Source organism: Pieris brassicae, chromosome 9, assembly GCF_905147105.1.
Source record: "Pieris brassicae chromosome 9, ilPieBrab1.1, whole genome shotgun sequence".
Taxonomy (NCBI): Eukaryota; Metazoa; Arthropoda; class Insecta; order Lepidoptera; family Pieridae; genus Pieris; species Pieris brassicae.
In genome coordinates, this window is record NC_059673.1 from 13,084,502 (window position 1) to 13,108,803 (window position 24,302).

A 24,302-nucleotide genomic window follows, 5' to 3' on the forward strand; every position below is an offset into this window, starting at 1 on the left:
AATCAAAGAGATGTCGCTTAACTTAAAATAATTAATGGTTGGTTAACAGTTCCTAGACAAATATGTGGATGACGCTTAGACTAAGTCTATAGTAATAAATAGGGCACCTAATTTCTCCAAACAATATTTCCGAATCTCTGTTTTAGTTTTAGAAAACAATATGCAAAAATTATCACTTTTATAATAGCATTTGATTATAGAATGTGTCAAAGACAATACACGATTCTGTATAGTAGGCTTACTATTCTATTATTACCGTTAAAATATGTTTTAAATAATAAGTGGCCTACTGAGCTCAATGCATAAGCTTTTATGGTTTGTTTGGTAATTGAAATAAAAGAAGCTCTACATATAATATCACTGTAATTCTCCACAATTACTAATTATCACTTTGGCACTGACAGTCCCACTTTTACTTCCATATCGCTCCATTTTTTTTAACACATCAAGACCTGACACCACATGACCAAATACAACATGTTTTTCATCCAGCCACTCCGTTCTGGAAAAAAAAAGTTTAATATTATCAAGTCCCTCAGACTTGCTCTACGTCAAAGCCGAATCTGTGGCATCAACGGTGTATATCACCAAATTTTTTAATACAAACTCATTATACCCCTTATTAATGAGAATAAAATCAGTCTAGGTTTTCAAATAAAGCACTCTTTTAAATAACTAACTAACAAAAATTATTGTACCACTTTTACCGTTAAAGACAGACATCTATTTCTAAATTAAAATTAATTAATCTAATTTCACTTAGTGCCTAAAATTTAGTAAGACAATAAATAGATCTTCTTATATACCAATAAAAATGGATCTAATATTCTAATAGTAGAGTTGTTTAAAGCCATATTTTTATATACTATTCTATATATATTTTTATTACCTTTTATATGTATCTGGTTTTATATAAAAAAATTAATATGTAAACATACTTGGCTGTACAAAGGAAGAACTGAGATCCATTACTATTGGGTCCTGAGTTTGCCATACTTAATATTCCAGGACCTGTGTGTTTCAATATGAAATTTTCGTCTTCAAACTTTCGGCCATATATTGATTTACCTCCAGTACCATTGTTGTTTGTAAAATCACCTCCTTGACACATCTGATACTTTGTTAGGGAATTTAAAATAGATTACCATTCAAATACATAGTATCTATAGACTACACTAACTAACTATAGACAATAATACTAGGTACAATACTAAAGCTGGAAAGCATACTGGTTAAGTAAAAGTTTATGTATTTTAAAATATACCTATGTTCAGCATAAACACCATTACAATACACAACTGAATGAAATCATAAAAGGGCATTGACATTAGTACAGAGCAAGTTATCAATTGAAGAATATTTTTTAGAAATAACTGGCACCTTTGATTTTAATACATATAAAAAGTCTATTACAACTGTTTTAATGTTTTCTCATTTTTGACTTCAACATTTTACTATAAAAAACATGAGGATGTTTCTTTTCAATGGAAATTCTTTTGTGCAAAATGTTTTTAAGTATATTAAACAAATAAATAGATCACAACAACCGTAAAGTTAGTTTTATTTTAAATTGTAATTCTACCAAATATTTATAAAAGTTAATGCAGTTTAAAAACAATTGAAGAGTGGTCTCTCTCTCTATAAATCTTTCCCACCCAGGATATATTTCAGCAGAGTGTTAAGAAATTATTATATTGTATATATTCGTCAAAAAATAATGTGTGGTTGCTGTGTTATCTGTTATTATGTTTAAACAGTGAAACAATTGTAAAACACTTTTGCTCTTTAGTCAAGCCCTGAGGCAAGCAATGTATGAAAATATTGTTTTTTTAGGTTGTTGAAAAGGATACAAAGTCAGGAATAATCCTGTGAATCCCGCTACCCTGATATCCAAAGCCTTTTTCGTGTGTGCACAGAGCTCTAAAGTTTTCTGCTGTCTTGGGCACAATGTCAGCTCGGAGCATCATTATTATTCTGCCTATTTCTTGTTTTCCAACACTTATGTCAAAGTAAACTTGTGGATTCTTTTTCTCAGTTGGCTTTATGGGTATAGGCTGAAAATCAATTTTTTCATTAATAATATATTTTAGATAGAGCTGAAATGGAGGTATGTTCATACTACACCAAATTCTCATAGATTTTATTTTAAGTTGATACACTTCTTTAATAATGTATATATAAATAATATTTTAAAGTACATACAGTGCTCTCTGTATCCATTTTTTCTTCATTATCCTTTTCTTGAGCATCCTTATCAACATCAAGAGTCTCTCCAGCATGCTTTTGAAGCCAACTATCTTCTGACCACACAGGTCTTGTTGAACCCTCCTTTATCCTTTGTGGTGCTGCTACATTGACTCTTATTGTTCTTCCAAATAACTCTGAATCATTCTGGAATTATTTAAAATTAAAAATTACCTAAAAAGTATTAATATTTAAGACATCTTCCTCTTATGATAATGACTTATGTATGACTAAGCTTTTATATGTTGGAAAGTCAATATCAAAAGATATTAAAACTTTATAGAAGTATTTCTATAAATTTTTACTATCTGTATCTGTTAATACATAATCTATCTGTTAATATAAAAAAGTATTTTTTAGCAAGTAGTCGTAGAAATAGATATAACCAAAAGTGACACAGCAAGCAAAGTACCAAGGTTTTATGAAGTAAAAAAAACGTACCATGTTATCAATAGAAGCTGCTGCGTCTTCAGCATTTTCGAATTCAATAAATGCGAACCCTCTATGTTTCTCAGTTTCATAATCTAAGGGTATTTGAACATCAACAAGATCACCAAATGGGACAAATGCTGCATGTAAAACCTTCTCATCTACCTCTTCAGCTAAACCGCCAACATAAATTGTACGCTTAGAATTAGGTTTACTACTCATTATGAAATCTCCTATAAGTGAGATCCAATTAACAAGATTACTAAAAATGTTGCGAGAAATTCGAAAACAAATATTTCCCCGCCCGGTGTGCAGTTTGCATCTAGTTTTTACAAATTCAAAACATCTATTTACATTGACAATTAACAGATGTAACCTCAAAATTTATCCCTACAGATTTATCCGTTCAATTTTGACAGTTGTCTTGCAGAAATAATTTCTAAATGTCATGAGCATTTATAATAAAAATATATAAAAAAATTAACTTAAATTGTATATAACAATTTGATGTGCGAATAATAGTTAAATGGATACATTTTTATCGTATTAAAGAAATAGCGGTAGTTTCAGTCTACCAGTCTATCTACCAACAAACCGAATAGTTATGTACATATTATACCGGCAAACATCTTGAAAAAATGTCCTTGCCGGCGCAGAAGCGATTCTTAGTGACGTGTCGATCGCGTGATTGCTCAATCAATTAACGTTTATGTGTGTGTACGAAGCTTTCCCCCACTCCCTTGTTTAATGTTCAAGAAGTTTGCCGGTATCTGTACAGTGTTTGAAATTTTATTTAAAAAAAACATAATAGTGGTGTTTTTCCAATATAACAACTGATCATTATAGTTATACGAACTACTTCAATGTTTTAGAACTTATACCTACTGTTGTTGCTATAGTCTATTAAAGTAATTAATCAAATTTGCGTCTCGTCTTTATCCTGTTATACCAACATCGTTATATTAAAAAGAAAGAATCAACGAGAGAAATTACTTTTTATTTTACGATTCGCAATAAACGTTACGAGTATTAACTATTAGTATAAAATATTATTAATATTTTGATTGTCTTTGCTAGTATAGACCGTAAACAATTCTTTAGTCACACACGGCGAAAGTGACACACGATACCGTTGACATTATTTGTTCAGGAATTTAGCTTAGAACTTAATTAATCGTGACTAGAACTTTAACGGAAACGTAGATGAGTTATAATTACATAGGTGTTATATAAATGTTCTAACTTATTCTACAACTTAGTAGCATGGCAGTTAAAGATGCACCTACTGTAAACATTTAGGATAAATATTTTATACAATGAAATAAATATGTTTAGTTAAAAATAGATTTCGATGGTAAATATAATATTATTAATTCATAGTGATGAGGTTATTTTAATCTTCCAAAAGCAATGCTATATTAAGGTAAGTAAAAAAATAATTTATTTATTTGTTTTTATCGTGTTTTAACTTAACACCAATTAGATAGAAAAAGACATAGATAGATAGAAAAAGGACTCAACCCTTTACTTCATATTAATAATAATGAATTTACAAGGGCGACACAGACGCAGGGAGGGAGTTCCATTTATTAGCCGAAGTAAAAGTGTAATGTATAATAATCATATTTTTAAATGTTTTCGATAAGTATATATATAGAAAAATCTTATATATTAAAAGAGGAAAATAACTATAGTGATTTGTAAAATATAATCTGGCCAGTCAAAGATAGTACAACTGCAATGGCTCTGTGTGCTGTAATTAATATTTATAGAGCGGGTACTTTTCCAGCCGGATAGTACTTTTTTGCCCCAGAAGAAACGGCATAGTACAGCTACAGCTTTTTACTTTCAAAAGTAGTTCATTTTCTTCTGCTACGGTAAAGTTTATTAAGGAAAACCTTAAACTCATTCCAATAAGTAATAAATTTTCTTTTTGCTTAATTATTGCGCATTTGTTTCATTTTTGGCTTTCAATAATGAAATGCATTGTCATACCAATTCCGTTGCCTATAGGTGAATTAACGTCATATACTCTGTGGTTGCTGTGTTCCAGAAACTAATTCCTATATTTGTTAAATTCGCAGATGGCCGGTGATCTTCTTGTAATAAAACAAATGAAGACGCGTGTCTATCATATGTCCCAATGGTAAAGGGCTACACCGGATTGCCCTAACATTGATAATATAATGATTCAAGGCAATAATACTTTAAAATATCTTGTTTGCAGATTGCCGTAATTGTTATTAGTAAACTATACATAAACATGTACTTTATATAAGTAGATCGAAGTAGAAGTCACCTTAATCTTTAGCCTAGAGTATTAGTTAGATTTTTTCTATTTGAAGTTCTTGTCTCTTTCTGCCAAATTATGTTTTCCCTGTTATGAAAAGAGATAGATGAGTACTTAAATTACAGTGAAATTGTACTGGTTTTTTATAACAACTCTGCATAAGTAAACTTTTCCTTAACTCTCACAGATGGAAAAAGCTTTATCCGTATTTAATACTAATCCTTACGTTCATTGTTGATTCGTAAAGGCCCATAGTGGAATGTTCTCATACTTGGCAAAGTTCCTTGCAATATGTCCTCTTGACCATTAAACCCGGTATTATGTAATAACTGTTGTCGAATATTACGACTCCATTTATGGCTTCAAATATATACATAACCGTTCCTTTACAAAAAGCGAAGTTTCCAGTCTCCGCCATTACAGGATGGTATGCACATATCTCCCGATTATATCGAAATCTATTATATGCAAATTTTACTGCCGTGTGTGTTTAAGTAAGACGAGATATTATTTGATATGCGGATTATTGTGCTATTTACATCAATTCTTTGTAAAAAAAATGCCTTAATTTTTACTGAGTATTGATGAAATGAATGTTTTTCCTGTAACCCATACAGCAACGTTAAAATAACGAAACCTTAAAAGAAACAGGTTTTCTTCTAATCATAAAAGATATTTTTTAATATCTATCATCATCATCATCGATGCCCTTGACTTGCGAAGTGGTAGTAAATGTAAATTTACAATTAATTTAACTTATTTTTGACGTTCATAAGTGTACTTGTTTACCTATATGAATAAAGATGTTTTGAGTTTAGTTAGATGGCATTACAGCAGTGGGCTTTATTTAGTCCCCTCAATTATATGACACTATCTCAATCTTTTTAGTGCTTCTTGCGTCCAACTTGGAACCTCTATTGCTTCTAGGTCCTTAACAACTCCCAACAACGCAGCCTCGGTCTACCGAGTTTTTTCATGCCACCATTTTTTCCGTCAGTAGGCGCACATAACCCAACCAACCAATGTGTAATATTGTAGAGAAATACATATATAAGACAGGTTTGTATTCTTTTCGTAAAATCGTACGTGTTCGTTGTACGCAATTTACATGTTATTTCTACAATTTTACGACGTGTGGTCTTTCAAATATATAAGTGTATTAAAACTCTGTAACAACATATTATCAAGTATATAAGTAAACACTATAAAGGTTGCTTAAAAAGTTTATACGAACACACGGGCTGCAAGTTTAATAAGCTCATAAAAAAACTTTTTAATGAGAAGATTCATTAGATTATTTATAGTTTATGTGAACATTTTTTAACTAAATGTAGCTAAACCAAACTTAAAAGTTCGTAGGCTATCTATAATAATAATAATAATAAAATATGTTTATTCATTTTAAGTTCAATTTCATTACAATGTGTAAGATTTGGAAACCCTTTTAAGTAAAAAATATACCTGTGTCAGGGTTTCCAGCTCTTTCATAACAAACTTAGTTATACATTCCTTAAAATGTTTAATTTATATATAATTTAGTTACATCTTCTATTAATTTTTTTTTCTTTTTTTGTTATTGATTTTTAACTGTTATCAACACACTGGAGTGCATAAGTGAGTGTGTGAGTGCAAATGTGTGAGTGAGTGAGTGAGTGAGTCAGTGAGTGAATGAATAAAGTCTGCACTACATACTAGGCCTCAGAAGAAGCTCCAACTCTGCGTAGGGTATGTTCATGAGCCAGTCCTTTAGTCGTATTTTTAGATTGTAGACGGTAAGCGGGTAGATGTTAAGCAGCCTATTTAATTTATTATAGAAGTAGTCTGCTTGCATATTGCGTCTCGCAAAGTCAGTCCTAACGGTCTGACCGACGACAACATCCCTATTTCTTTTTAAGAACAGCCTACTATCAAATGGTAGCGCTCTGTGTGATTTAAAAATTAGACTCAGGACATACAGCTTACTAACGGAAAGTAATTGGCTGAGATGATAAAACTCTTCCGATGGGAATCTGTATGACCGGAACAGCATGACCTTTAATAGAGCCCTATGTCCCCGTTCCAATTCCAAAAATTTTGTTTTATTGGCCGTTCCCCATATGTTTATGCAATATGTCAGTACGGACTGAACAAGTGCTATGTAAATTCTTTTAAGTATTATATCCGATGTAATGTGTCTCAAAATTTTAAAAATATATGTTAGTTTCCTTAACTGGTAGATTAAGGACTAATTATTATGGAGATTATGGACTCTATATGGGGATACCATGATAGTCGCTCGTCTATATGAATGCCCAAATATTTGATAGAGCTAACTTTTGCTATTGGAAGACACGGACAGTTACTGTCTCTTTGCATATCGCAGTGATGTATTTTAATTTTAAAATCATTAGGTGGTTGAGTTCGATCAGAAATTCTGAAACATACATAGTTAGTTTTCTCTTTATTGAGAGACAAAAGGTTAAAATCAAGCCACTTAGCAATAGTTGTCAGTCCAACTTCCGCTGTTATTTTTACCTCTGCCCAGTTAAACCCTGTGAAAAGTACAGCCGTATCATCCGCATAGGAAAATATTTGCCCGTGATCAAGTTTTAGATTGCTTAATGCATTAATATATATTAAAAATAATGTTGGACCTAATATGCTTCCTTGCGGAACCCCATAGGTGATTTCCAATTCATCACTTACGTAATCTCCTACTTTCACTCTCTGTGTTCGCCTTGAAAGGTAATCACAAAATAGCTTTAAGGGTGTATCTCTAATACCTATATGCTCAATTTTATGTAAAAGTGAGGAGATACAGACTGTATCGAAGGCCTTTCTTAAATCTAGAAATACACCAAGGCATTTCTTTCCCTTATCTAGGTTTGATACTATTAGAGACGTTAATTGAGATATGGCATCTTCAGTTGATTTTCCTTGCCTGAATCCATATTGTGCGCTTGATAGAATATTAAATTTATTAAGGTAGTTTAGTAATCTAATATTTAGTAGTTTTTCTAAGACCTTAGAGATGGCTGGAAGAATGGAAATTGGCCTGTAGTTATTTACTTTGTCTTTATCGCCTGATTTATATAAGATCTATATAAGTCCATTTTTTTAAAGTTATACTTTTAGCGCGATGGGGAAAAATGATGAGAGTAAATTTTTACGATGCGCGCGCACACCGTCACAAAACGCCGACACCCTGAAGTTAGCAGAAGCTAGAAGAAGTCTACATTTTAGTTTTTTTCTATTATTAGTGTCGTTTTTTCTACAAACAAAGAAAATATATTTTTATTTTGTTACGCCAAAGAAGTATAACTTCTAACGCGTGTAGATAAGTACACACGTTTTTTGTGTTTGAATTTGATTTGATTATTCGAGAGCGATACAACGATAATAGCGGTCATACAGTTTTCGATACCATTATTATAGTACGATTTGTGTTTTGGCGGTTACCTCTTCATCAGCGCCAAACTCCAGCGAGACCTATCTTGAGGAGAGCATGAAAAACTCTCTGGAGGTTGAATTTAAATGGATGTGGAAACACCAATTCTTGGAATTTTATAATAAAGGGTCGACATGTTTTGTAATCAAATACGTTTGGACTTACGAGAGAAGGGGCTATTCAAACTATAATGAAATAATAAGAAAAAAGAGATAAGTTACGATCTCTTGTAAATTTTATTTGTGGTGATGGCGTAGGGTACGTTGAAAATCTTGGAATTTGATTTAAAAATATTATATTACTAGACATTTACATCATTTTCAAATGACATTGAGCATCATTGCGAATCTTTTAGAATTTTCGATTTAGCCATTAAATTTTTTTATGTATAATTCGGGGACGAATCTTCTGGTCAGCTGATAAACGTAACAACCACAGCGCAGACCACCGTTTTTTCTTTGTTAAGTGGATGGATTCGTGCCTGGGATTAAGGAAGGAGTAGCGTCTTTGTCTTTTTGACCTCTGAAAGTGAACACGATAATATACTTTGCCGGATTCATCAGATGTTTCCACAGGTTTTCTATCAGATAAAATATCACGAAAATATTTGTCTTCAGGTTCGCTGCTCTTCAGAGCCGTAACTATCAAATGAGGGAGTATAAAACAAGTAAGCAGTCCGTTTGGCGTTACTCTTCGCGCAAGGTCAAGACCGGCCAAGTCATTGCACCACTCTGCGCGTACACGCATAGCTGCGCCCGCGCAGTGCTTTGTTAGAGCTTTTCACAGTGAGTACCGTGTTTTTTTAATCGTCTATGAACTTATCTAAGTTAAGGAAATAATAATTTAGTTTTAAATTATTACAAGATAAATACATTTAGCCCAAAAAGCTTTTATGGTGTTTAGATATTAAATAGCTTTTATCTAGATGGTAAAAGTTAACATTTTTATATAATTTTATAAACCAGATATCATTGTATTTAACGATATCTAGTATATAATCAATTAATACAACTACATTTTTTATTATTTAAATACATTATATAATATCGCAGTCATCATTAAACATTCAGTTAACTTTTAGAAATTTTAATATTATTAAATGAAAAAGGCATTTGTTTAGATTTATTGAATTGTACAAGTTTAACTAACGAGCTTTTTTAGACTTCAAGGCAGTGTTACTAGCATTTTACACAGCTTAGTTATAATTCGATAGTTAGCACATTTATAACAAAAAATCCTATTATAATTACAACCACAATGAGTTAAATTTATCTTTTAATTTACAAATTTAAGACAAAATTATACTCGATCACTTAGAATACTGAATTCCATCAACAACGATTTTCGCTATACTTCACATCAGACTTATTTTTATTATTAAGTACTGAATCTTCAGTAAGTCTAAAATATGCGGATATAATAGATAAGTTCCCATAGATACATTAAATAACATAGATAAAAACACCAAGAAAAAGGCAGGGAACGGGTTGAATCAACGAGCGATGTTTTTCTCAGCTAATAAAAAACATCGAGCAAACTAGTTCATAATGACAGCCTCTTGGAAGCCAATACTATGTTAGAACGCCGGCTTCGAACTACGTGCAAATCATTATATATGTGCTTACTATATCATTATTGCTGAGTCCAAGTGCGCAATACTTAAGTTATTAATACCTATCCGGATCCGGCAAGTAATTAATTGATCAATCAATTTTATTTTTATCAAATGGAAGTAATTCTTAATTCCAGTGGGCCAGCAGTGAGTTCATGGGAAGTATTACTAAACATCAGTCTCCTGCTCCTGCTATAGAATGTAAATCATAATCCTTAAATTGTTAATTAAGAAATATTTAAAAAGGACAAATTCTCACAAAGAACGTCTAATGCGGCGTAAAAAAGTTACGAAGAAATGGTAGACCAGATCGTGGTAGTAAAACGGCACCATATAAATTACTAGCAGCCAGTCCCGCTTCGCAGGGCTGGACATAGGAACATAGGTGTATGTTTATATCCAAAATTATATATATTTATTTTAAATAATATCACCTTATATAATTCATGTATATAAAGTAATCCTACAGCTAAAAAAAATAATATAACAAAAAACAGTAACTAACCTTAAAATATTAAAACTGAAATATATTCTCAAAAGGAGTCCGTAGCGCAAGGTTCCGAAGATACTGGTAGTGTTGCCCCTTTGAATAGCTAGACTTATTCTTTGTCCGAGGTAGTTGCCGACTCTTCAGTCTCCTGTCACTAACCTTTTTGCTATTTCCTTAAAAAGCCTCATAGCGCTAGGACCCACGGACCAAGGGCCTCGCCACTGACATAAGCATATTCGGAACCTAGACCCCTAAAGAATTTCCATGAATATTCTCCAAAATAATTTGAAGAATTGATAAACTCTTTTGTCTACTTCAAACTCTCTTGTCTTTCTTGCAAATTGTGTTTACATTATGATAAAAATAATTCGAATTATTTTATAAATAAGGGGATTACTCTTCAAAGTAATATATGCCATTTAGGGATAATGAAGCATTCTAAGACAGAAAAAGTTGATTAAATCGCTCCAGTAATTTTTGAGGTACGCTATAAAAATACAATTCTCTCTCTTCGTTTAAAGATTTTCTTAATAAGATTTTATACATGTCAAGATTCATCATTATAGATAATGGTGTATATAATTTAGTTATTAACAACTTATTAAATTAGCATTTACGTAGCCCTAAAAGACATTTAGTTTAAAGCTTTTTTTACTTTTAAAAAGTGATGGACTAGTACATAGTCACTGATATTAGTTCGTTACTTGAATTTTTTTGTCTAATACCTAGGACAGTAAGCTCTGTTGTACATAACGTAAAAAGCTGTTTCGCTATTAAAAATATTAGTGAAACAGACACATGTCCGTATTGTGAGATTACAACACTTTTAATACACATTTAACGACCTTTAATTAATTTTGTTTTGAAGAATATTATTTTAAGTGATACCGTCGTATGTCACTACTAGCAGTAGTGCGTTGCCGGCCTTTTAAGAATTAGTAGGTTTTTTCTTGACCCTTAATCCTTAGTCAAATTGATTCGAAAATGTTACTATAATATAGTCTATTATATAATATATTCTCTATAATATTAGTCAGGGATATATTTATTTACAAAATAAAATAATATTTCCTATTGCTTAGCTCATTGCCTTCTCAGGTAGTCTGCCACTAACTTCAATGGTGGGAGCTGCTTTTTGTTTCAAATTGAATTTTCGCCTAATCTGATAGTGTTTTTAAAGAAACTAGTAGAGCGTATCATATATTTCCGAAACCAGCGGGAGTATTTCCATTATATTTTATTTATTTTCAAAATCAACACAAATTCGATTCGCAATTGTAAAAAGCTGGCCTAGTTTTTTGTAAGCCGTATCAAACGTCTTAATTGTGGTTTGAATTATTTATTATTTTTGTGACTCAGAAGCACACATAAATACTCTTGGAACTAGTCTCTGTATCTAGTTGTTTTAAGTACTTGTACTCCTAACACAAGGTCTCTCTTTTACCCAGTACGACTCACCTCTATTCTTTAAGGGAACTTTTATGGCTTTACACTTCCGTTATCTTAAATTAAGTATTTATAAGTAAGTATAAGTAATTAAGCTTTGTATTGTATATTTTTAAATAAATATTCCAAAAATGCCAATCCAGTTATTGGATTAGGTTTTATTTGCATATTATTGCATAGTGTAAAGAAAAATCATAATATAGTAAGAAATAATTAAGAACACTTAGATTAATCTAGATTATAGTAAAGATTTCGCTTGCGGTTAAATAAATATAAAACCTTCTAAATAGGTAGAAACCTGCCTAGTGATTAGAACCCTAACTAATTCATTACGTACTTACGAAAACAAATTTTTAATGCATCACCTTATCAGATATTATGTCTCTAGCTGTAGTTTGCATATAATTACCAGAAAAGCGAAGTTCAAGCAACTCATAATTCACGGCAATTAAAAAATATCTCGCGAATATCACAAGTAATTTTTATTTACAGTTAATATTGTTATCGGTTATATTGTACGTAAAATCTCCCATCACCGTTACATACCGTGGTAATTCACTCGTTACGTAAGTTCCTCATAACAATTGTTTAATACCATTTTATCACGACATACGCCTTATAACTGCCCTGTGAACAGGAAGACTTTTTTCCAATTACCTTTGTACAAGACAACTGTAAATCGAGGCTAAATAAATATTAACCTCCCTAAGCCTCTTCTTTTAAAAGTTTAAAATGTTTCCTGTAGTTTAAAATACTTCAACAGATTATCTATGGAATTTAAAATTGAATTTGTTTCCTGTTTGCTTTTTAGATGGTATTTACGGTGAAATTCAAAAACGCGCGCGAACCTCCGTATGTCAAAATTTAATACATTTTCACGTAAGGGACTCCGTCTAATAGTCTGGTTCCATAAGTTTACTCTTAGAAGACACATAATTTTAAAATCTACGGACATAGATTACCAGGAAGATCAGTGAGTAGAAATGTCACGATTAATCAAATTAGTGTCTTATATAACTCTAGGAGCGTAGAATAACGGTAGTAGCCGAACAAATACCTTATGAAATGGACCATAAATAAATTAAAACCACCATTGTTGCTAGATACGAAAGTAATATCAGTACATTCTCCTTCACTCAATTAACTCGATATTAATCCGATGAGCCGTTACTTTAATAGTCTAACAAAATCAATCTAATATTATTCGAATTGCTTTATCTATGATGCAGAATCTTACACCTACATTAAACCTGTTAGAAAATATAGACTGATTTTTATTATAATTATAGAGTTAAGTTAATATCGTAATATTGATACAAAACTTGCCATTAGTATTTTTCAGTATTCATTTCTTAACTGTGTACTGATGTTTCTATCGCGTTGTTATGGTCGTGTTAATTAAGTTAATAAGTAAAAATTAAATAATATAAAAAAAATGTAGTGGATACTTACTCACAACTTAAAATATTTGAATGGAAATTATGCCGAAATGAACTTTTTCAGGTGACTGAATAATTTATAAAAAAAAACGTAATTTATAGTAAGGCGTGTATACTGACCCATACATACCATAAAAGTAATATCAACATTCAAATCTTATAAGATACAACTAAAACTTCAAAAAAAATAAAAAAAGCTCAGATTCTACCTAACCTACATTAATATTATAATATATAATATTATTGTTGTTTTTTTAACTAAATTTAGCAAATTGTAGGAGCATTTTATATACTATAATGGTTATATTATTTGTCTTAAACGTTATCTGCGATTTCGACTTCGATAAAAAAAAGTTACCGTCTTAGGAACCCTACACTTAAATAACAAGAATCAAGAACTATAAGTATTCCTTTTAACACCCTTGTCTTAATATGCTTAAAATTTACATAGACCAATGTTTATTAAAACCGTTGTTAAAGCAATGTACTAAACTGTCACAACTCACAAAGCAATCCATTAAAATAATTTGTCGTACCGTTTCTGCGATGATTGCTCTTAACTTGAAATAGCCAAACCGTTATGTTTGTATACGTTTAGTAATGCTTTATGAAAAACTGACAATAATTGATATATCAACCGGTCCGTTTGCATACGACTTGCCCTAGTTTGAGTTGGTGTAGGTTTTAAAATAACGTTTCTGTATGTGAAATTTATATGGGGAATAAAAATTAATTTGTACTCAATTACATTAAAAAGAAGATTTCTTGTGTCAATACATAGCCACGTTATTTGTGAGTGTCATAGGCTATATGAAAAATTAATAGATTTGTTTGTGGTAGTCGGATTTGCAATAAGAAGCCGTGGAAAACGTTTCTTACGAACACTGACTTAACGATGTGTAATATATTATAGAACTAATTATACAGAAAAAATGTAGAGCTTGATAATGCCTGCAAAAATATAGAAACAATATGGGTTTTAATTTTATATTTAGGTCACAAATAGTAAACACAAAGTGAGCACGAGTCAGCTAGTGTAAGGGAAATCCTTTTCGGCTAAGCTCGTTATTTCCATAATAATTAATTTTAACACTTTTTATTAAGGCCGTTTATTTTATTAACTAACACTATTCTAATAGGAGTGATGAACGTGATGACGTATGTTAAACATATGTTGTAAGGTTGGCATCGCATTCGCGAGCCCTATGCCATTGAGTGTCCAAGGGCGGTATCACTTAACATCAGATCAGCGTCCTGCCCTTTTGCCCCTTGTACTATAAAAATAAATATGTGTTCTGGTATCAAAAGTATCAAATACGTAGGTAGAGAAGGGGCCTAGTCAGAAAAAAATATCAAAGAAATTTACGTATGGTTATGGGACTTAAAATAATTAATATTACAAAAGATCTTCTTTTATTTTGGTTTTCTAATTGTGTAAGTGTAGCAGTGTTAGCCTAGTGGCTTCAGAGTGCGACTCGCATCTCTTTAAGGTTCAATCCCCGACTGTACACCAATGGACTTTCTTTCTATGCATTTAACATTCGCTCGAACGATGAAGGAAAACATTGTGAGGAAACCGGCTTGCTTTAGACCCAAAAAGTTGACGGCGTGTGTCAGGCACAGGGGGCTGATCACCCACTTGCCTATTCAATTGACAAATGTTCATGAAACAGATTTAGAAATCAAAGGCCCATGCCAAAAAGGTTGTAGTGGCACTGATTTTTTTATTGTGTAAGTGTAATATATAAATAATAATCTACAATTGTTATCTGTATTTTTTTTTATCTTAAATAGTATTATTTCCTTACGATTGTCGCCTGGATGAGATCGGTTGTTAGCGATCAGGCCACTCGTTGCCTCCTTTATTTATATATACATACATATACCAAATATGTAATACAACAAAATGTTGATAAACAAAAGACTCGGTATGAACATACATATATAAAATCGAATGTATAAAGGAATGCTAGCTAATGGTGAATTAACTATGGTTCCAACCATAGAGTATAATCATTAAGTAGTTAATTCACTAAGTAGCGGATGTCTGGATTATCGTCTTACGAACTTAATTTTTCCACGTCCTCAGATAAAATCTCAGACACCTGTAGTAACTTATCAGGCTGTTACACGAAGTGACACTCATACCGGTTAGAGCTGGATAAAGACGAAGCTAGTTTTTGTTACTTTATTACACCCTTAGGGCTTGAGCTGAAACGGTACATGCAATAACTGGTTTTGAAAAAATGCATTATATTGTCTATGAAAAGATCTCAAGTACCAATGTACTATATAGTAAGAGATGTTAAACAAACTATAATTAGGCTTTCTGTAAACAATAAGTAGACAGAAACGAGATTGGAAGAACTGATAGGTTTACAAGATTCGATAAAAGACGAACTAAAGCCAACAGCTACAACACTATTTTGGTTAATTGTTGGGAGCTGTAGGGCGCTGCCTGATATAAAAAAACACATATTTATAACACATTTCTTTAATTAGAAACTTGGAAATCAAATAACTATTCAAATTCATTTGATTTATTTTCATGTTATGTTTAAATAATGTACGTAGAATTAGGTAATTATGTAAATCTAACGATGTAAAGCATCTATCTATATAATTCAATATATTTAGCTTTTATTAGATTGTATGTTATCGTCGTGGTAACTTCATACTTAGTTTGTTATAAGTCTAAAGCATTATTTATGTTGTTTAATATGTACCTGAATCGCTATCGTAAAGTAATTATTTTCTTTCTCAATCCAGATAAAAACAAAAAGTAAAATGATCGTCATTATGCAAGCTTGCGTGTATGCGCCGGAGCAAGGCCGCATGGGATCAATGACCTGCATCACCATCTAGATTTTTTACAATTCTTGTCTTATTTGATTGATATTTCTTGGTTTTAGTCTTTTATCAGTATAAGTATTGAATAGTGTAAGTTATTTCAAAATCGTCCCGTTTTTTACGTTAATTAGTTAATTTTTGTAAAAGCATTATGAAACACCTTTACCTCATTGATATTGCCTGCCGGTTCGCTAATGCGAAATTTGTAATAATCTTTCCGGGTGTAAGTTGATTTCATATCATAAAATACAAGAATTAACCAAATTAAAACTACCTAAGAGGGTTCATCAATTTTTTTTACGTATTTTTAAATTGAAACTAAATATTTATAAGTGAGAGTAAAGGCTGTCATATACAAATACACACATACAAAAATAAACTATAATACACACCAAACGGTGAAAGAAGAGAAAGAAGAAAAAAAATATTTTTGTTTGTAAATCTAAAAAGTGTAGGACTTATGAATATAACTTGAATAGAAAGAAATTTAAATTTAACCTACAAATTTATATTACTATACCTCGTACTCATTATTTTCTTACTCAAAAATGACTAAATGACACAAGAATAATATTATTTAGACTTATAATTGCGAGAACACATTTGCCGAGTGTAGTAGAGGCGTAAATTATTAAAAATTTTATCATGGAACATTCCTTGATGCTTCTTTAGTATCGTCTTACTAGAAATAGGCAAATTGCGAAATCGGTTAGCACCTGTTCTAATTGATCACTCTCTAAATCGGTATAACGGTTAATTTAACTCATGTGTAATAATGTTAATGAACTCAACACTTGATCATTTGAGTTCATAACTCATGTTCATACACTGTTTACATTTTAGTTACGCATTTGATAATTCAAATAAATAATATTATTAGTCTACATATTAAAAATCGGTTGTAAACTTGCTTAGTGTATGTAGGAAGTTCATTTAAAATTATTCATCTCTGGAAACAATCCCTCATTGACATAAAGTAGGTACATGCAGTAATGTTACTTTTAATGACTTTCGATGTCAAGCAACATTAAGTTGGTTATTAAATGTAGATCATATTTGATTTAATCCAAATCATGATACATTTGAAAACCTATGTAATTTGAATTAATTAAACAAAAGCTGTCAGGAACACGTCAAATGCTTATGAAAGCAATTCTTCTACTTATTTTTTATTTTGCGTAACGTTAATAACTAGAAGCGCTGCTAAATGCATCCACGTTCTCTCACCATAGACGTTGTTTGCTCTTGAAGTACAAGGCCGAACTTGCGTTACAGATGTGGTCTGTGCATCGAACCTAAAAGAATCATCCATGCAACACCACCGCCTGTAATGTTATCTCTCTCTACTCGCTGACATTATAGTGACCGCCACATTTTGTGTGACTTTTTTTATTTATAAGTACATAAATCTAATAACAGTTATTATAATTTCCTCAAACCCATCATGTATACACACGTTATAATTGATATAGCAATTAATATTGTCATTCGGGTTTTTATGTATCTCAATTAGAACATAAATTGCTATTAAAATTTGGTAATCTAATTAATTAGTATTTCTAGATTGGAAAGTATTTAATTTAATCTATTCTAATTAAAGTAATAACCTCGTAATAGTTTTTGTGTATTTAAAATATACTTTTACAGTTTATTATTACGTTTTTTTCTTAATAAACATTAATCAAACTGTATAATTTACATACATGTATTTACTTTCAGATACCATCATGGGGAGAATAACGTTAACAATATTATTATGCTTCGTCGCTCACGCTTTAGGAAGTAATGATGATAAATTTATCAAGAAATATGCTATGATGAAGGTAAAAAACATAAAATAGTTCGCAGTCGGTAGGATTCGAACCTACGCTCCCAGAGGGAATCTGATTTCTAGTCAGACGCCTTAACCGCTCGGCCACGACTGCTACACCCACTAATTTTGAAATTAGTAACCACGTGCCTTGTTTTTTCTGTTCGTAATCAACGAATATTGTTCTTTTGCTATGAAGCAAGAATTGTAGTAAAACTTCATTTTTAACCATTTATCTCATTTATATAAATCTTGCAAAAAATAAATATCCTACCTAATTATTTAGGATATTATCAGACTTAATGATAAAAAAAAATTACAAACAATTATTTTTTTTTACTATTATTACACATAACTAATTTTTTTCTATCTTAATTTCAACTTTTTATTTTAATTCATAAGATATTTTTTATACCTTTAGATCTACGAGAGTTGTTTCGGAGCTGAAGTCGTAAAACAAATAAGGCGAGAAATGAAAGAGGCTTACGCAAAATGCTCATCACCGCCATCTTTTGAGGAAACTCCAAACCAGCAAATACCATCCATTTTGTTTGGCAAACTGCCGCCAGGGTTCGCAATGGACCCGAACACGCAAACAATCACTAAACCCTCACCAGATGGCGCTGGGCAACATCAAGAAAATGAATTGCCGAACCATGAGAAATTGCACGTCCAAAAAATTCCACTCAGCCAACTTCTACCCTTAAGATCTCAGCCGGTAAGTAAAAAAAATAAAAACAGCCTGCATCAATAAAAACTACCTGCCTCCTGTGAGGATTGAACTCACGACCCCTGGTTTACGAGACCAGTGCTCTACCACTGAGCTAAAGAGGCGACGAGAAAGAATGTGAAATATAATTACTTATAATTTCAAATTTGCATAATATTAGTAATAATAATAAATTTAACCTCCATAAATTAACTACACGTCTTCGGTTACACCGAACCAATCATTTTTAATATTAAAAAATACTTATTAACATTTTTATTCTTAATATAAACTTTTATGGACCTACATATAAAGAAATTAAACTACCTACTATAATTGTTAATTTTTACCTTCAAATCTTAAAATATCACCCGAAAATTGCAATGTATTTTTTAACCAACCTGGGATGTGACTCCTTTAAATTTAAGATAGATGTAATATCATGTAGGTAAGGTATAAAAACGTTCCTTTTTCTCTGTTGTTCGTTTCATTTTTTGTAAATTGAATTTTGTAACTCTTTAGTTCATAAAGACATCAAGGTTTAAACCCTTAGTGTTTTTGTGGTATTTTCTGTACTTTTAATTTATATAAAAAGCAAAAAAAATAATAAAAAACATTGGAGATGTTGAATTATGTAAAATATTGCAGAAAAAAAAGTTAAAAAGTATTATTATCAGTTTATAATATGTTATCACAAACAATAAAATGAATTTGTGTCCCACATAAGTATATAAGTAATATTATAATATTTGGAATTTTCCAGCCATTCCAGTCCCAACCAATACCCCCATACATGATGCCAACAAACCCGCAATTCAGACCGTTTAGTCCAGCGTCTCCGTTCTATCAGTTCCCGTACCCTATGCCACAATATCAGTACCCTGGACAGTACAATCCCTACTACCAACCAATGCAGCAGTTTTATCAGCAGCCGCTCTACCCTTCTAACAGGATGTCGGTAAGGGGAATTCATTTACTATTTTCTTTTGTAATAAAATATTGTAGCAATATCTTCAAAGGCAACAACAAGGAAATAAAGGGTGAGAGAAGAAATAATTTTCATACCAATTTAAGGTTTTAAACAAGAAGTCATGTAATTATAAAGAAATTCACTCTTATTAAAAATATTTTGTCTTTTTTTAAAACAACCACTTCCGTGGCTGGACTTGGTATCCAACATGGGATTAAAATCTGAACTCCGAAACTACCTTTTCGGCTAAACAATATCTTCGGCTTGATTGGCGGCACATCACTGAACCATTTGCCGAAAGAAAAAAGAGCTAATAATAAAATTAAATTTAAGGATTTACTGTGTCCAGAAACCTACTGGCTCCAAACATTTATAATACTTTTAGGTTTTTTAATTATGTTACTATATTTTAGCGAGACCTCGACCTCCGCGATCGCCTTGACATCATAACACGAGGTCCCAACGCTGGCAAAGTCAGAAATATTACATGCGTCATGCAAGAACTGGGTTACATAGATCATAATCTAGAACCTAACTATGAACAGATAACGCAGAGAATTGCTAACCTGCCAGTTGCAAGTGACTTGAAAGGAGACATTCAAGATGGCCTCCAGTTCTGTCATAAGTTTTCGGTGAGTTTCGGCAATATGAGTTTAGACACCTTTGGCACTACAACCCTCTACTTTCAGGAGCTGTGTATCTCTATCTGAGCTTTGGCATTAGTCATGCTTTAACTTAATATACCTTTTAGAATACTTCTCTCTGTTTCGAGATTTTTTTTAATAAGTAGATGATGACTTCTGTGTCTGCCTGGGACCGTAAGTTTTCAGATCTAAGACGATTTTGTATAAGGCCACAAGAGTGAGGAATAGTAAGCGCTTGTACCATATTGCGCTAGTAACTTTTATAATAAAATCGTACTTTGATTTTAGTAGTAACATTTCAGATAGTTAATTAAGTAATTCTATTTACATATATTGAATAACTCCAATTCATGTTAAGTGTGTAAGAGAAAGAGTGAAAGTAGAATAAATCGAAATGAGAGCGTTAAGAAGTATGTGTGGCGTAACACTGCGTGATGGGATAAGTAAGTATGATACGTGAGCAGTCTGGGTTAATGGGGGAGGTAATGGCGGGATACGAAACGAAATGCTTTGGCGGTTTGGCCGTGTACAACGAATGACGGAGAAGCGGAAAACAAGTAGGATAACAGGGCATCCGTGGATGGTGGAATCGAGTTGAGTAGGCCTTGTTGTACATACCTGGACCAAATCCAGGAGGTACCTTAAAAGGGACAAGTTAAAAGTACCCATAACCAACCGAAGCGAAAGAGGTATGTCAGGAACGTTGCAAATGGAGATCCACTATCTGCCCACTTCGGGAGAAAGGAGTGATAATTTAAAGAAAATAAATAAATAAATTACGTACAACCTTTTCAGCAATGTGTTCCTGATATAAAGCGCGACGTGTCTCCGTTGTCCCAAGAGCTAATCAAGCCGATGTTCTTCTTCAGATGTTATAAGGTATATTAATTTTTAAAAAAATCCCAATAAAAAAGCGTAGTCTTTGCACATTGTGCCCCCTTCCATATCCACCGGCATTCCATATCCAGGTGCTTCAGTCGCGATTCATGAGAATCACGTCGATCTCCACCACGACCTGGAGCTCCCTACCATATCCCAATGGATGAAGTTGGCATCAACACGCCACTTCGACAAGGCTAAACATCATCCCGATCAATACTGCCCGAGCTGAGCTGTAAAAGCCAACAATAAAATAATCAACAATAACTTTGTTTTGAAGATAATAAAATAATAAATGAAGATGAGAAGGAATTAAATTTGTATTGTGTTAAAAGGGAACAAAAAAAATAGTTTAATTTAATTTTTTAATTATTATCAGCTAATGTTACAGAAACACGATAGTAACTTGATGAACGCTTGAATGCGTTGGCGATTTGCCTTTGTAATGGATGAACTCTAAAGCTACTGATTCAATCAAGTTATAGGCCTATGTTATATATTGTTAATGTTAGTGAAATAATTTTCTGTAAAATTGGTTTAGATTTTAATTTAAAAATCGCGCTTATTAGCCTCTAAGTATTTTGGTGGGAAATACCATGAAAAGAGTGAAAAGTAAGTGTGGCGGAAAGTTTCTTGCCAGTTCTTCTTGGCCGCTCTACGCCCTTAACTTGCGAACTGGTAGTAAATGCAAATTTACAATAAATTCTAATTCTTTTCTGACATTCATAAGTGTACCTGTTTACGTATATGAATACAGTTATATTGATTTTGAGTTTGTAGGAACTGTATGTAATTGTTGGAATTATGAATTCAGGCTTCTAAACATGTTAATCTCGTTATTAACCGCAACATCAGAAAGTTAAACACATAGAGATGATCCTTTATGATTAAAATCAGTAGACAATTTTTTTCCTAATTTGGAAGAGTCTAATTTTCATCAACAAGTCAAACAAGTCTTGACGTATCAACGTATTTTTCCAGAGGATATCTCTTCTTATATTATAAATAATATTTGTCAGGTTGTAGATAGTAATCTCTCGATATACTGAACCGATTTTGAAATATTTATCCGCAGCCACGTTATTTGTAGGTTTCAAATTTATCCGGTAAACGAAGAGACTTTAAAGGCCGCCTTAATGATGGGATACGAGTTAGGTTCTAGATAAAAGTTTAGAGCTTTTGCCTACAAAAAAGTCAATGACAGAAAATGCCTAACTTTTATTTTATTTCAAAACTATATGAGTCTAACTTTTTAATATAAAAATAATATTTTTATTACGGTTTTTACTAATGTCTAGAATGATTAATGAGGAAGACTTAGAATGATTTATACAATTTGTCATGGTTTGGAAGTCACAGGTATATAAAATAGGCAACTAGATAAATAGTTATTATGAGTTAAATTTTATTTGTTACGCAATTAAAATTACAGCACAAGAAACTAGAAGCCTGTATCATGAAGGATATTCGCGATCGGTTCACGAGTGAAGACGATTTGGACACTGATGGTGATTTCAGGTACGTTTTTATAAAATATTAAACATTATATGAAAAGTCCCGTAGTTGTGCTGAGATGCGGATATATTTTTGTCTCTGTCAGTTATTTCCAAAACCAATTTCTTAGTCTCGCTTTATTCTCCAATTCAAAGTCTGGAATAATTAAAAAAAAAAATTAAAGAAGAAAAAAGTATATAGTAGTTATTCAGAACCAATACCACTTGGATTCCTTCAAGAGCGTGAGTTGGCGGTATCGTTTAACAGCCTCCAACCTGTCTTATAAAGATTTAGCCATAAACTATATAATTTTATAATTATATCACAATAATCAAAGTTAATAGACTTGGCGGGCCACAAGCTTTTTCGCAAATTTTAGGAAAAAAAACGCATTTTATATTCATAGTTCTTTTTGAAAGAAATATATTGAATAGTATTGCTTTTAATTTTATATTGGCTGCCCCGCAAATTTCGTTTCGCCTAAAATCCTTTTTTACTTAGCCTTAAGTACATACCAAAACATGACACATTTTGCTTTGCCCATAGAGACTACTGAGCTTTTCCGGAATAAAAACTTACTATATATATTTTCCGTGCCATTATTCCAATTTGTCTCACCATAAAATCCTTCTTGAGAGTTCAAGGAGTTAATCAAAGAAATACTAGAATTGATCCAGTCGTCTTCGAGTTTTGCGCTTAACAAAATTATTTACATATAGATATAATATAATAATCTCTCGCTAGATTCTAACTCTACTATCTCAACTAAAAATATACGATATGGATTTTAATCTCCAAATTTAACCTATAATCATTACAATATTCTTATATGAGAAATCAAATTCCTCAGATCCCTCGGCAGATCAGGTCGTGCGCTCAAGGACGAGCCAATAAACGACCCCAGGTTCGATGCCCTGGACGAAATGGCTGTTTACTTATATGACTATTTAAGTGGGGGTAATGGACTTGACTATGATCTATATTTGTAAAATACTGACGTCATAGTATGAAATTGAAATATTCTTGTGACAATTTATATAAAAATATAGTTTTCTTTTATATTCATATAATTCTTAATTTTTATATCATTGATATTTATACGAACTTTTTACAATTGTAATTATTTTAGCATTAGTATTTTTTATATTAAATCTAGGAAATGTTTCATACGCCTAACCATTTGAGGAAAAATTACGCATTCTGAATTATCATTATAAATAAAGTATACCTCGGTTATACTGACGTAATATATATTCTTGTCAAAAGCAAGGAAATCTATACGATCCCTTTTACATTCCTACGCCTGGCAAAAACAAGGCTGAAAAGAGATCGAAATTCTCGTGTATTAAAAAAGATAATTATGACAATTCAAAGTAATTTAATGATATTTAGGGGTTGTTTTGCCCTGGTTAAATGTTTAGGCGTTTCCCTTTAATATGAAAAGAAGCGATAAATTTAGATTTTAATTACAAAAAAGGTATTTTATCGACTGTCTTATTTAGTTAAGTTTATTATTATAAAAACTAAATCAGTCAATGTAGTAACCATTGCAAATAAAGGCATGTCTTA

The 24,302-nt window shown here is 31.7% G+C and overlaps 2 protein-coding genes and 2 non-coding genes across 5 annotated transcripts; 1 reads left to right on the plus strand and 3 right to left on the minus strand.

Moving 5' to 3' along the window:
- Positions 1-346: 346 nt before the first annotated feature.
- Positions 347-3,013, minus strand: LOC123714644 (peptidyl-prolyl cis-trans isomerase E). Of its 2 annotated transcripts, none has more exons than XM_045669000.1 (5): positions 2,686-3,013; positions 2,203-2,391; positions 1,851-2,054; positions 1,012-1,111; positions 347-502 (listed from the first exon to the last, which is right to left on the minus strand). In XM_045669000.1, exons 1-5 carry the CDS (start codon positions 2,893-2,895, stop codon positions 438-440), a joined length of 768 nt encoding a protein of 255 aa, XP_045524956.1. In that variant the 5' UTR covers positions 2,896-3,013; the 3' UTR covers positions 347-437. The 2 variants fall into 2 exon arrangements, with proteins under 2 accessions (XP_045524956.1, XP_045524955.1); XM_045668999.1 differs by having other exon boundaries at positions 939-1,111.
- A 6,081-nt stretch (positions 3,014-9,094) lies between these two features.
- LOC123714299 lies at positions 9,095-23,753 on the plus strand. The gene is made up of 8 exons (XM_045668515.1): positions 9,095-9,175; positions 17,947-18,050; positions 18,459-18,755; positions 19,510-19,704; positions 20,130-20,348; positions 21,156-21,239; positions 22,672-22,757; positions 23,584-23,753. The coding sequence occupies exons 2-8, from the start codon at positions 17,955-17,957 to the stop codon at positions 23,720-23,722; spliced, it is 1,116 nt and encodes a 371-aa protein (XP_045524471.1). The 5' UTR covers positions 9,095-9,175; positions 17,947-17,954; the 3' UTR covers positions 23,723-23,753.
- Trnas-aga lies at positions 18,071-18,152 on the minus strand. Its single transcript has one exon. It is a non-coding gene; the product is annotated as a tRNA-Ser (tRNA).
- Positions 18,800-18,871, minus strand: Trnat-cgu. The gene has a single exon. It is a non-coding gene; the product is annotated as a tRNA-Thr (tRNA).
- Positions 23,754-24,302: the final 549 nt, after the last annotated feature.

What these genes read in the sequence shown, in the direction of transcription:
- LOC123714644 (XM_045668999.1), bottom strand. Translation starts at nt 2,895, where the DNA reads ATGAGTAGTAAACCTAATTCTAAGCGTACAATTTATGTTGGCGGTTTA. An exon ending in CAGCTTCTATTGATAACATG is followed by an intron (nt 2,392 to 2,685) that starts GTACGTTTTTTT and finishes AAATAATTCCAG; the next exon opens with AATGATTCAGAGTTATTTGG. An exon ending in ACAGGATTATTCCTGACTTT is followed by an intron (nt 1,112 to 1,850) that starts GTATCCTTTTCA and finishes ACAAAGTATCAG; the next exon opens with ATGTGTCAAGGAGGTGATTT.
- LOC123714299 (XM_045668515.1), top strand. Translation starts at nt 17,955, where the DNA reads ATGGGGAGAATAACGTTAACAATATTATTATGCTTCGTCGCTCACGCT. An exon ending in ACCCTTCTAACAGGATGTCG is followed by an intron (nt 19,705 to 20,129) that starts GTAAGGGGAATT and finishes ACTATATTTTAG; the next exon opens with CGAGACCTCGACCTCCGCGA. An exon ending in GACACTGATGGTGATTTCAG is followed by an intron (nt 22,758 to 23,583) that starts GTACGTTTTTAT and finishes CAAATTCCTCAG; the next exon opens with ATCCCTCGGCAGATCAGGTC.